The sequence below is a fragment of the Leuciscus leuciscus genome (genome assembly GCF_965113295.1).
Source record: "Leuciscus leuciscus genome assembly, chromosome: 12".
Classification (NCBI taxonomy): Eukaryota; Metazoa; Chordata; class Actinopteri; order Cypriniformes; family Leuciscidae; genus Leuciscus; species Leuciscus leuciscus.
This window is the reverse complement of record NC_138736.1, coordinates 23,941,419-23,956,286: the sequence shown is the minus strand read 5'-3', so window position 1 is coordinate 23,956,286 and position 14,868 is coordinate 23,941,419. Positions and strand designations below refer to the sequence as shown.

The following is a 14,868-nucleotide window of genomic DNA, read 5'->3' as shown; positions in this document are numbered from 1 at the left end:
GAAATGTTTTTCTCCTTTAGAGATATTTTGTATTGGATAAGGGGATTCTTAAATACTCAAAGACTCAGCACGATGTAAGTAAAACCAATTTCTCTTATTTAGTTATCTTTATAATGTAGTAATATCTGCCTCTAGGTTTTTTCTAAGTGTGTGACTCTTCACATCCTCAGATTGTCAGAGGCAAGATTCATGGTGCTCTAGATGTTAGCCTTGCGGTCATGTCTGTGAACAAGAAATCCAAGCGTATCGATCTTGATGCAGGCGTCAGCTTGTACCATGTCAAGGTGTGTATATATAACTGAAAACGTTATAGTTGGGGGCCAAGCCCTGAAAGGGCTTAAGACCCTATTGTATCTGTTAGTTTTCTTCTTAGTATTTTTCCTGAATGGGAGTCAATGGCAGCCCTATCAACGGAACATAGGAAAATTATGAAATTTGGTACACTTCTAGTGATGGTAATGAATTGGACCAATTTTTGAGTCTCCAGGACCATCTCTATAGCACCACCACCAGTTCAAAAATTCAACATTGAAATGGTTATAACTTTTGAACCCTTTGATCTAGAAAAATTAAACTGATTCCACTCATTATGGTGATCACAATCAAAATCTTACATTAAGACTCCTCCCATTACAGAAGTGGCCATTTTGAAAAGTACAGTATTCAGTTTTTTCGCTACTCCTTAAAAATGTGTCCAAAATTTGCTCAAATGATCTTTGGACTGAGCCGCACAGAAATGACTGAACAGATTTTATTCAACTTTGTTCAAAAGTTATGGTGTGGCAAACTTAAAGAGGTCGACCCAAAGTTGGTTCAGAGGCTGTATCTCGGCCAAAGTTTGATCAATCGAAATGAAAATTGGTACGCATCATTGGTACGCATCATTGGAAGCATGATCAGAGGGTCCATGCCAAAGTTGGGAATAGCGCCACCTATGGGTCATGAGATATGAAAAATTGCTATTTTGGCCAATAACTTTTGAACAGTTTGTCAGTTTGTATGGATTCCTTGAGTCATGTTGAATCCGTGGATACTGATTTTGCCAGGATTGGATGAACCACGTATCCGCCATTTAGATTTTTGTCATAAATTGCAATATCTTATAAAATATTTGACATCGGCTCAAAAATTGGTAAGGATCATCATTAGCATGGCCTGAAGGTACCTGAGAACTTTGAACACAGCGCCACCTAGTGTTCCAGAGGTATAAGGTGTTTTGCAAATATGCTTATAACTTTTGAAAACATAGGTCAAAATTTGATTTCTTTATGTCATTATGTTCCTTGGATTATGCCAATTCTGGACGATATCTCATTTGTCATTTTCCAAGAATGTGACTGTCCGCCATATTGAAGCAAATGGTAACAGTTTTTTCGCTACTCCTCCTTCAAATCTTGCTCAATTTTGCCCAAAGTTTGCTCAGATGATCTTTGGACCAAGCCACATAGAAATGACTGAACAGATTTTTGATATTCGTTACCGTTCCCGAGATATTCGTCTGCAAATTTGACCTAGCTTGTGTTTGTTGGCCAAGCGGGAAGGAAGTCGACCGGAAGTTGAAGCCGGCCGCGTGCCACCATCTTGTAGCAGAACTTCACCTGCTGTTAGCATCCCATTGACTCCCATTCATTTTGGCATCACTTTGACAGCGAATAACTTTACATCTGAGGCGTTTAAAGACTCCATTTGTCCATTATTTATTTCTAAAGAAACACGACAATGTATAAAATGCTCCATTACCTTGTAGCTTACGTTATGGCCCCGTAAAAACAGTTTTTGTAAAAGTAGGCTAACGATTGCGTCATAACCACGCGACTCTCTGTCGCACAGTAGAGAGATTACCGTATTGACGGGAGGAGAAGCTCGCGGGCGATCGGGGAGACGTGGAGGCAAAATGACAAAATAATTAATCAGAATACCTAGCAAAAGTTTCTCCTGCTCCTAGCTCATGGACACCTCCTACTCACGATCTCCGTCTCTGCAAGATTCGGAAAGGGAATGATTCAGATTTCTCATGCCACAGCCACTAGAAGACAGACGGGTTGCTCACGTCACATCTACGTCGTCAAGCTCTGTTTGAGTCTGCGCGTCAGGAACGGAAGTCCTAAAAAATCGCTGAAAACGGGCTTCACTTGCCTCAATTGAGTTCCAATGAGATGACTCTGTCCATTTCTTATACTGTCTATGTTGTTGGCTTATGCGAGTTAGCTTAGCATAATAATTGGTTAGCATGCTAACCAGTATGGGGCGCCGTTTGTAAAGCGGCTCACGCTGAAAATAACAGCAACATTTTGTCACATTTAGCTTCAAACAATGTTTAAAAAACTGGTATGAATTTTTGATGGTCACTTTTTACCACATTTACAACAATATTTGTCAACTTAGAGATATTTTAAATAGTTAAATCTAAATATTAAATGTTACACCTAAATGCTAAATCTAAATGTTAAATCTAAATCTAAATCTAAATGTTAAATCTAAATCTAAATGTTAAATCTAAATGTTAAATCTAAATGTTAAATCTAAATGTTAAATCTAAATGTTAAATCTAAATGTTAAATCTAAATGTTAAATCTAAATGTTAAATCTAAATGTTAAATCTAAATGTTAAATCTAAATGTTAAATCTAAATCTAAATGTTAAATCTAAACGTTAAATCTAAATGTTAAATCTAAATATTAAATCTAAATGTTAAATCTAAATGTTAAATCTAAATGTTAAATCTAAATGTTAAATCTAAATGTTAAATCTAAATGTTAAATCTAAATGTTAAATCTAAATGTTAAATCTAAATGTTAAATCTAAATCTAAATGTTAAATCTAAACGTTAAATCTAAATGTTAAATCTAAATATTAAATCTAAATCTAAATCTAAATGTTAAATCTAAATCTAAATGTTAAATCTAAATCTAAATCTAAATGTTGAATCTAAATGTTTCGGGTGAAACTAAATATTTAACTAATATGCAAATTCAAAATGCCGGTAACCGGAAGTGCCAAAATAAAAGCTCGAGTGTGTGTTTATAGCATGGTTTATAGTGTCAAATAACGAATAAAAACCATCTCATAATAATAACTATAATATAACGATAATAACTACCTAAAATAATAAACACGTTTGGAGAAACTGTAGAGTTTCGTGATGAGAGTGATGACATGACATTCAGTCAAAGTGAGCCCCCTCGTGGCTGGCTATTATGGCTGCAGGTCATAAGTCCCGCTAGCCCAGTGGTTCCCAAACTTTTTGAAAGCATGGCACCCCTTTGTAGTGTTTTTTTTTTCACGGCACCCTAACCCAATTAAACTAAACGAACATATGTGCATACATATATACAATTATATCCAGATGAGAAAACAACCAATGAAGCATAAACAGCAGCATGAATTTATTATGAATGCATTACAACAGACATAATATGAGGCGAAACAACCCCTTCAGATGAATCATCAGTCCATTAATAACTGGACACACGTCAACAGACTGATTTTAACCAATAAGGCTACTGTATGTGAGAATCATTGGAATAAAACAGATTTAAAGATACTTAACTCTTTAAATAATAATAAACAACTCCAAATATTTTTGCATATGTTGGTGTTTTGATATGATTTTAAAATATGCTGTAAACAGGGTTAGCCTATTATAGTTTTGCATTTTTTCATTAGTTTTTATTTTTATTTCGTTTTGACTTTTTGTTTTCAAATTCAGTTTAGTTTTAATTAGTTTTTAAAGTGGGTTTGCTAGTTTAGTTTATTTTTTATTTTTTGAAAATGCTTAGTTTTCGTTTAGTTTTTATTAGTTTTAGTTTTTTTTTTTTGTCATTTGGGTTATTTGTCAGGGGCAAGATTCAAAAAGACATAATGACATAACATTATTTAATATTTGAATCACAGCTTATATAGTGTTTTGACATCGACAACCACAACCAAAAAGTGCATTTTTCCTCAAACTTGCGACTAGTTAACTTTCTAAAGATGGCGCAATCGCTTCTCGGGTCGACCATAACACACTGACAAATTTATATTCAGAATTTAAAATATTTTTATACCACTTTTTAATGTGTGATTGTGTAAAGGTGTTCACGAGATAGAGAGACCAACCTTTCGCGAACTTGCTATCAACCTCGAACGAACACTCGTTCTCATGGAGACGCGGTGTGCACGGAGGGGAGGAGCTGTGTGTGTGTGTGTGTGTGTGTGTGTGTGTGTGTGTGTGTGTGTGTGTGTGTGTGTGTGTGCGCGTGTGTGTGCGCGCGCGCGTATGTGAGAGACGCATGAGTGACAGAGAGAGCAGGGAAAGGAAATGCAGCTGAACGAATACGCAGTGGTTTTAAATAGTGTTTTTTCCCACCTAATTTTCGTTTTTTCGTTCGTTTTCGTTAACGATTATAACCTTGGCTGTAAAAGGTTATTATATGGTACGATAGTTATTTTAGGCTGTTTAAATTGGAAAATAAAGCTGAGATTCTGCGGCACCCCTAGCCAGTTGTCACGGCACCCCAGGGTGCCGCGGCACCCACTTTGGGAACCACTGCGCTAGCCTACTCTTCAAATACAGTTTATCCAAATGTGTTTATTATTTTAGGTAGTTATTATCACGATAATCCATGTCCAAGAGTCCATTTCCTCGGATGAGATGGTTTTTATTCGTTATTTGACACTATAAACCATGCTATAAACACACACTGACCTCCTCGAGCTTTTATTTTGACACTTCCGGTTACCGGCATTTTGATTTTGCATATTAGTTAAATATTTAGTTTCACCCTAAACATTTAGATTCAATATTTAGATTTAGATTTAACATTTAGATTTAGATTCAACATTTAGATTTAGATTTAACATTTAGATTTAACATCTAGATTTAGATTTAACATTTAGATTTAACATTTAGATTTAGATTTAATATTTAATATTTAGATTTAACATTTAGATTTAGATTTAGATTTAACATTTAGATTTAACATTTAAGATTTAGATTTAGATTTAACATTTAGATTTAGATTTAGATTTAGCATTTAGATTTAACATTTAACATTTAGGTGTAACATTTAATATTTAGATTTAACTATTTAAAATATCTCTAAGTTGACAAATATTGTTGTAAATGTGGTAAAAAGTGACCGTCAAAAATTCATACCAGTTTTTTAAACATTGTTTGAAGCTAAATGTGACAAAATGTTGCTGTTATTTTCAGCATGAGACACTTTACAAACGGCGCCCCATAAACCAGATGCCATTCTTTCTAATGTGGCTCTTCGGCTATCAGGATAACCATAAGCTACATTAGCATTAAGCTAGTTTAGCATGCTAATCTCGTTAACATGATTTTGTGTGCTCATTCTTACACTGAAGCCTCTCCTCTGCAGCTTTGTAATTCACGTCCTCTGAGCAGAGGTGGGTAGTAACGAAGTACATTTACTTCGTTACATTTATTTGAGTACTTTTTTAGAAAAATTGTACTTTTAAGAGTAGATTTGAATGTGGGTACTTTTTACTTTAACTCGAGTACATTTCTAATGAAAAAAACTGTACTTTTACTTCGTTACATTGGGCGACGTTCCTCTCGTTACTTTATTTTAATGCAATATGTGTTGTTAAATGCGTAGTTTATTCCAAGCGCGCTGTATCTTTTTTTCTGGACTTGAGCGATGCTCAATTCACAAATGAATCACTCTTTTGAGTCGATTCTGTTCAAAGACTTCATCAAACAAGTTCACATCTGTCTAAGTCGGTTCGCGAATCAGTTTGAATGATTCAGTTCCTGATTCTGTTCAGTTCCCTGCACGCACTGAATCATCTGAAGCGATTTCAATTCACACTGGACTCGGAGTCGTAACAGGAAGATTTAAGCACATCAAGAGCGTTAGATGAAGTGGCAGTGGACAGTCAAGTGAGAGCAAATCTTCAAATGCATCATATTTTTGCCAGCGATGAAGATCTTTATTAGTTGAACATCTTCGTAAGCTGTCTGTGAATGAATGATTCCACAGGAGTCAGGACGATATATTCGATTTCATTTCACTCAGGTAATACATTTTACAACCAAACAGATTATTACGCCACGATACTAAAAAGTATGACATTACCCGTTTTTTGGACATATACATTAATTTACATTAAATAAAGCTCCCATTGTTCACAGTTTATGAACACCCGCCATCCCGCGGTAGTGTGTGTGTGTAGCCTATGTGTGTATAGAGCTCGGGCGTAGATGTTATGGAATGGTGCATTGTGGGTAACGGCGGCCATTTTAGAGGCACCGCAAAAGCCTGTTTATAAGATATTAGCGTTGCCGGCCGGTATCCAGAAAGAGTTATGGACCGTGACACAAAAAAGTTGGCTATACCATATACGGACAAACTTCATAATGAAGCCAAACAACGCTACTTTAAAAAAAAAGTTGATTATAGGCGGAATCGTTTTGAATTGTTTGTTTAAAAGTAGACATTTCTATATAGATATATTTATTAAAATACAAATTAATGCAAAACGAAATTCACTTTAAAGAAAGGCTTTGTGCTTTCTGTTTGAAGTCTCTGCTCCGATCAATTTAAAAACTTGTCACTGGAGGCTCACTTGCATTTCACAAATGAATGAGTGCAAGATCTGCAGATCTACAAAGTAAACGCAGAGAAAACAATCGTTTGCACCGTTAACCAAGCATCAGTGGTGACACACACACACTTGTCAGATTCTGTGAGCTACGAAGCTTGTCTATGCGGGTTTGTTACACTTCAGGAGTAATTTATCATACGTGCAATAATCCACTGTTTTCGTCCGGTAGCTGCTAGTATATTGACGACCAGCGGCGACCCAAGCCATCCGACGAAAATAGGGAAAACTAATATGATTTATGAGGCCTTTGCCCTGTCGATCATGAGACCGATTACAGCAGTTCACAATACAGCAATACTGAACCATTTTCCCAAAAATAACCTAAATTAATGACCAAATGATCAACGTTACCTACTGCCTACTATACAGTACATCTACTTCCGTACCGTGATTCCCACAATGCATTGCGGCGTGACGCAACGATCCCGAGCTCTATTGCGCAGTGGCGTGCGAACTCGACTTGAAAACGAATGCCTTTGCCTGCCGTAGATAGTTAACCAGTTAAAACATGCTTGCAGAAATATACATTTGATTATATTTTGGAGAACAGTCAGAAGAAGATTCGTTGATGTATTTTTTTTTTTTTTTTTTTTTTTTTTTTTTGTGTGTGTGTTCAGGTTCAGTAGCAGTCATGAGCGCGAGCACATGTGAAGAGTTCTTAACTCTTCTCTGTCAATACATGCCTTTGAATGCAACACTCTGCAGATTCACTTTATTTCGACATTGTCTAATAATCCAAATGTAGTTGTATAAGTTACTATTATACAAACCAGAGGACAGGCAATGATTTTCGAGCTATACAGATGGCAGAAATATTGCTTACGTCTCTCTTCTGTTTTTGTTGCAAAGATAGCTGATAATAATAGTCATTTAAATAAACAAAATCTAAATAATATCATATTTTATATATATGACGACTTAAGAGGCAAAAGCCTCTAAGTACCATCTGAAATTTTCTTCTAAAAGAGCATTTTTATCAAGCTTGTATGTTTATGTTCACACTTAAATGGCAATGAAAAGTAGCCTACCTATTAATTGTCATTAAAGTGAAATTACTGAATTTAAATATACGAGCTTGATAAAAATGATTGTTTTAGAAGAAAATTTCAGATGGCACTCAGAGGCTTTTGCATCAAGTCTTCATATATACATATATATATATATATATATATATATATATATATATATATATATATATATATATATATATATAGGTATATATATATAGGCCTATATGATCCGAAGTAACTAGTTACTCACTACTTGAGTAGTTTTTTCATTGGATACTTTTTTACTCTTACTCAAGTAACTATTAAGATTATTACTTTTACTTTTACTTTGAGTAAATATTTCTATAAGTACTTGTACTTTTACTTGAGTACAGTTTTTGGATACTCTACCCACCTCTGCCTCTGAGTGGCGCAAGTTGCTAAACCACATGTCCCGAATCCTGGACCATACCGGTCGTGGGTTCAAATCCTGTGTGGCACATGCCCAGACCGCAAGAGGTACTGTGGCCTTAAGTGGTGGAAAAGTTGTTTTAGTTCCAGACATGGTGTCTCTCTGAGAAAGGAACTCTATAAATATAACATGCAGCAAATTTATATTAAAAAAAATCTCTTTTTAACTACTGAACCTCAGCAGCTGGTTGAACTCATTTCTTCTGTGATGTAAGAAGTAAGAATTCTTTGCTTTCAAAACTTTATAAGAAACTTTATAAGTATTTTTAACTACTTTTTGAACCCATGGAACCATTGTAAGGCTTGGCCCCTGTGAGGCTGCTTGCAGCTTTAATAGTTATTGATATTGTAAATCATTACAGTAACTTATTTTGTCCACCTAAGCTTAATCATAGTCAAGTCCAATCAAGACAATATCCAAATAGCAAGATTGCACTCATGGTAGATTGTCCCCTACGCAACTGACTTAAATTTACCTGGGGCGTCTACAGTCGACACTTGCAAAATTATACTCTGAATTCACCTCTGACTGCGTTGGTTGATGCCTAAGAGTAGCTATTCTGACCGCATAAAATGCCTAAGAATTATAGTTACCTGAACCGCAATCTAACCCCGCCTAAGAGTCTCATACTTAGTCGAGCGACATCTCGTTCCTTTTTGAACACTACCACTTGGGAATAAGGTCTTGAGTGTTCCACTAACCTGCTGCGCAGCATTAACTAAACAGACTCAAGACAATGCCTTCAAATGCTTTAATCAGGGCCGGAGGATCTCGACCAATTTCAGAGAGAATCCCACCAGAATAGAATAGGATAGGAGCATGGCAAATGTGACAATACATTACATCATTTTCCTACAATAATATTGGTTCTTCATATGCATAATTCAGCAAACTCTTCTGTCACTAGGTAGAAGCAAACTCTGATTTCTTAATTTCTTTGTTACTCAGTCATGAGTTTATAAATTTAGATATGTCTAGTTTCATTTCCCCTTCTGTTATGTTCGGACATGATTTAGACACACTGACTGACTGAGTGTTTGGGGACATTTCAGGTTTCAAAAGCATATAATTGTTAATCAAGCAAGAAAAATAAATGTTAGTTATGATTGATTAAAAAGAATTCCATCACATGCTCAAAATAAAACATTGAAACAGTATTTTGATTATTTTGAGCTTCAAGTATTTGCTTTCTGCATAGTGCTTCTTTTTACTGAATTTCTTGCATGGAAATTTGGGATGATTTGCATATGCATAACACATTAGGCTTGATAAGCTGGATTTTTCACTCACCAGCCAATTAGAATTAAAGGGGTGGTTGATTATGATTTCACTTTTCTAACTTTAGTTAGTGTGTAATGTTGCTGTTTGAGCATAAACAACATCTGCAAAGTTACAACACTCAAAGTTCAAAGCAAAGGGAGATATTTGCTTTTAAAGAAATCGCTTTTTAAGGACTACAACAAACGGCTGGTAGAGACTACACCACATTCCTCCCGGGTTAGTGACATCACTAACCCTAAAATGTACATAAACCCCACCCCCGGAACACGATTTATAGATTATCAAGACAGAATATGCTAATCAATGATTAGAAGATGGTTAACTCCACATCAGCTACATAAATTTAAACATAAACAAAAAAAGTTTTTGAAATTCAGGACACAAGCTGTTGTAGCTCCGCCTCCCGTGCTGGGAGCAGCTGCTCATTTGCATTTAAAGGGACAGACACAAAAACGGTGCATTTTTGCTCACCCTTAAAAAGTGACAATTTTAACATGTTATAAAAAAATACCTGTGGGGTATTTTGAGCTAAAACTTCACACACACACTCTGGGGACATCAGAGACTTATTTTACATCTTGTGAAAAGAGCATTATACCACCCCTTTAAGCCATTCAAAATGTTTACTATCCAAAACAAAAATATAAGAAATAAACCAGATTATTAGTCATAGCTAAGATTTAAATATTTATTATAAAATCTGATTCTGCTTTTAGTTTGGACAATCATTGTTTGCAGATACCATGAAAGCCTTATACCATAAACTGAATCCTATCTGTTGCAAAATTCTGTGACTACTTCTATAATACCACATTTATTTTGTGTATTTTCCAAATATAGCTCACTCTAAAATAATGTTTAATGGTACACACGTTGAAGATTAGCAGACAGGCTGCCAATTCTTAAAGTAATCAGCCATTTCCTCAAAGTCTCAAAACTTCACCTCCATTGTCATCTATTAAAAAAAAAAAGAAAGAAAGGAAGAGAACCGTTCTCATTCCAAAACCGTTCGATAATGAAAATTGAGCTCAAAAAAATGTTGATGATAAAACTATACCCCAGTATATAATTCCATGATGATAAAATTCCCCTGCCCTTTGTAAATTGACAGCAAATGTTTCTCAATAAAAGCAATATGGTGTTTGATGCCAAAGGCCACTTTTGGGATCTGTAAAATGGCGCGCAAAAGTCTTGGATATAAAACATTTATCAGACACCAGGGAGTGGGAATGGGCTGAAAAAGTGGCCTTTTGTATCCTCACCATTGTACCGGAGATGCTCCAGCGGTGTGTTGTTAACTGGTCACACACACCGGACATCTTGAAGGCACACTGGACATTCTGTACTTAAGTTCTTAAGTCCAGAATGTGATTCAGTCCAAAACAGTGAATATAATCACTAAACAGGCAAAAGTTTACGTCTGAAATGAAGTGAAAGAATGAAAAGAAGTGGGGTCAATCAGTTTGTATTTAGGTGTTAGAGAAAGGTTGGTAGGTGAAAATACAATGTGAACAGAAAGAGCAATCTATATTCTATTTCTCTCTATGAAGCATACACTTTATTAAAGCCACAAAAACGTATTACTGGGAGGCACGTGACCCACTGAAGGTAATGGCGGTGTAGTTCGTCTGCTCTCCGACTCGACATCCGTTATTTAACAATTTCTCAGAGATATTCTCCATATCTGATCGCATTTTAACCGAATCATCAACGTTGAAGTGATACAACATGTCAAAACGTCAAATGACGAAGTTTTCTCCTGAGAAAAAGCGAATTAAGGACCTCAGGGACGAGCAGGGGGAAGATATCCGCGCCATTGTTGTCGAGGAATTGAAGACACAATTCGGACTTATCAGAGAGTTGTTTAAGGAAGAACTCGCGCCTATTATCGACAGACTCTGCACTTTGGAAGAGGACGTTCGTCGAATAAGGAATCAATTTGACCACATGCAAACCGCTCTCCGTCACGCGAAAAAAGAGACGAGTGAGGTTAAGATGGCAGTCGGCGATTTACAAGAGAAATTGGCTAAACTGGAGGACAAAAATCGTCAGTCAAACATCCGCTTGGTGGGTCTAAAAGAAGGCATGGAAGGAGATGTATGGAGCGAAATATGTGCCATAATTTAACAAACAAATCCAGCATTTTGCAAACAAACTCAATCTACTTTGCAAAGGAAAACTAGACTCGCAAACAAACTCAATCTACTTCGCAAAGGAAAACTCGACTCGCAAACAAACTCGATTCGCTTTGCAAAGGAAATCATCGCAAACAAACAGAAAGCAATGTGCAAGCACAAAGGTCACAAATGCGTGCAGGCAGATTTTCTCACAAATGCGTGCAGGCAGATTTTCTCACAAATGCGTCCTGGCAGATTTTCTCACAAATGCGTCCAGGCAGATTTTCTCACAAATGCAGTTGAGCAACTTCCTCCTCTAAAACAGTAGATGGCGCTAAACTATAGGCTAATTTAGCGCTAGTCTCCCAGGAGAAGCACTGATTTGAAACTTGCCTTTGCCTACAGCTGAGGAAAATGACCGGTGAACGGGTGTGTTTCTGTCTTATTTGATCTATAATTAACCTTTTTGAGGTTTTCTCTTGCCAAACGTTTATTGCATATCTAGACAGAAATCCACATTAGCACCATAAATTAGTGATTATGTCTACACTTGAACGAATCTATTTCTTTCGTTCTCCATAAATGAATGAGAACATTTCATTTAATTGAGCGGCGGGTTTCATTTGTGTGTCCAAAATAATAATTTGGGCACTGCATAGTCACAGGCAAGATAAGAAACAATTGTATATTGTTTTTTTTGTTTTTTTTTTTGTTTTTTTTTGCATTAATTATTTTATTACATTAATTGTTAAGCTGACTGAATTCCAACTAGGCTAAATAAATAAATAAGTGGGAGCCTCCTTTCAATTAAATTAAATGTTCTCATTAATTTATGGAGAACGAAAGAAATAGATTCATTCAAGTGTAGACATAATCACTAATTTAGTAATTTCGCATGAGTCCGATGCAGAAAAAAATGACAAAAAGCAACAAGATGGCAGAGCTTTCAGCTTATAGATTCCCCGATCCTAGAGTGAAGTGCTACTAAGTGCTAATGTGGATTTCTGTCTAGATATGCAATAAACGTTTGGCAAGAGAAAACCTCAAAAAGGTTAATTATAGATCAAATAAGACAGAAACACACCCGTTCACCGGTCATTTTCCTCAGCTGTAGGCAAAGGCAAGTTTCAAATCAGTGCTTCTCCTGGGAGACTAGCGCTAAATTAGCCTATAGTTTAGCGCCATCTACTGTTTTAGAGGAGGAAGTTGCTCAACTGCATTTGTGAGAAAATCTGCCTGGACGCATTTGTGAGAAAATCTGCCAGGACGCATTTGTGAGAAAATCTGCCTGCACGCATTTGTGAGAAAATCTGCCTGCACGCATTTGTGACCTTTGTGCTTGCACATTGCTTTCTGTTTGTTTGCGATGATTTCCTTTGCAAAGCGGATCGAGTTTGTTTGCGAGTCGAGTTTTCCTTTGCGAAGTAGATTTGAGTTTGTTTGCGAGTCTAGTTTTCCTTTGCAAAGTAGATTGAGTTTGTTTGCAAAATGCTGGATTTGTTTGTTAAATTATGGCACATATTTCGCTCCATAGAGATGACCCTGTAAGATTCATTCAAAACCATCTACCAAAATGGATCCCTTCTCTTGCTGGTAAGGAATTGGAGATTGAGAGAGCTCATCGTATTTACAACGGAACACATACAAAGTCATCTCATCGCACGATCATCTTCAAGATGCTTCGTTATCAAGATCGAAATGCTATTCTTAACGGAGCTCGGGGAGTTGGTCAAATTCTTCATCAAGGAACACCACTGCTTTTTTTTCCGGACTACAGTACACACACGGCGACTAAAAGAAGAGAAATGACCTCGGCGAGAAAGAAACTGACCCAAAAAGGGATATCATCCTTCCTGCTTTACCCTGCGACGGTTAAAGTTAATCACGGAGGAAAGTCATCCCTCTTCCAGACGCCAGAGGAGATTGAGAAATTCATCACTGAACTGTATTCCGCTGAAAGAGTTTCTCTGAAAACTACAGCAATCTTACTTCCAGAATCTGAGTCTGAGGAGGATGCCCCTGCAAACCTCATGGAGATCCCTATCCGGAATACTTGATTCTTTCTCATCCGTTTCTAGTTCGGGTTGGGCATGGAGGAACGAACCGTCCTTGCAATGGTGGTCATATACCCCAGTATAAAGACCTTGAGGGTAGATAGAAGAGTGTGTTCTAACTCTTTGCTTGCTGCCCATGTTACTTTTGTTCATGTTCTTGTTTTTGTTACTATGTTCTATACCCAAGAATGCCCGTTTAAGTTAGGTATGTATGCTAACTTCTTTAACTTCTGCTTTAATTTTTCCGGGGGATTATTATATTATGGTCTTCCCATCCCTTCTCAGTTTAGATTTGGAATTTATCTTTTAAAAAATATATGGCTATAAACATTATATCTTGGAATGTTAACGGATTAAATAGCCCCATTAAACGAACTAAATGTTTAGACTATCTTAGAGGCAAAAAGATAACCATCGCTTTAATACAAGAATCTCATTTAAAAGCAGTAGATGTACATCGCTTTCAAAATAAGTATTTTAAACTGATCTCCTCTTCTTCTGCTGCTAATAAAACTAAAGGGGTATTGATTGTTTCCAGGCGCAATACGACTTTTAAAATTTTAAGCTCGGGAGGAGACTCTGCAGGCCGAATTGCTTATGCAGTTGGGACCTTAAACAATGTTAAATATGCCTTTATGTCTGTATACGCTCCTACAGAATGGGATACCTCTTTCTTTCAGGAACTATTAAGTTTGGTAATGAGTTTGGAAGAATGTCAATTGGTGATTGGAGGAGACTTCAATACTGTGCTAGATACTCAATTGGATAGATCCCACTTTTCTAAATACGATGCACCGATCTCTCAATACTTTAAGGACTTTTTGCTTCAGGCTAATTTAAATGATGTCTGGCGGCTACAAAATGATGGCACCAAGGATTATACATTTTTCTCAGCACGTCACAAAAGTTATTCTAGAATCGATTATATCCTTACATCTCCATCTCTTACACCTCATATAGCGAAAGTTGATATTCTCCCTATTATCATATCAGATCATTCTCCTTTAGTGACATCACTAACCCCAATTTCACTGAGAGCCACAAACAATCGATGGAGATTTAACACTTCTCTGTTACAAAATGATGCATTTGTGACTGAACTACGTAACTCCCTGGTGAATTTCCTACAAATAAATAGAGATTCAGCCTCAAATCCTCAAATACTGTGGGAAACCACTAAATGTTTTATAAGGGGTAGATGTATAAGCTTTTCTGCCTATAAAAAAAAATGTAGAGAGAATCGCAAAACTGAACTGGAAAAACAAATTGATCTGATAGAGAAAGAATTAAAGGAAAGGTTTTGTGAGTCTAGAGCTAAAGAACTTAAAGCTTACAAA

General features: G+C 36.3%; 1 protein-coding gene across 3 annotated transcripts in view; it reads left to right on the top strand.

Moving 5' to 3' along the window:
* Positions 1–14,868, top strand: part of LOC309511481 (oxysterol-binding protein-related protein 7-like) — a 116,577-nt gene that overhangs the window by 2,007 nt on the left and 99,702 nt on the right. For all 3 annotated transcript variants that reach the window (XM_082186717.1, XM_082186715.1, XM_082186716.1), the window contains 2 exons: positions 21–74; positions 171–284. In XM_082186717.1, coding sequence (XP_082042843.1) covers positions 21–74; positions 171–284 — 168 coding nt within the window. The remainder of the gene's footprint in view (positions 1–20; positions 75–170; positions 285–14,868) is intronic.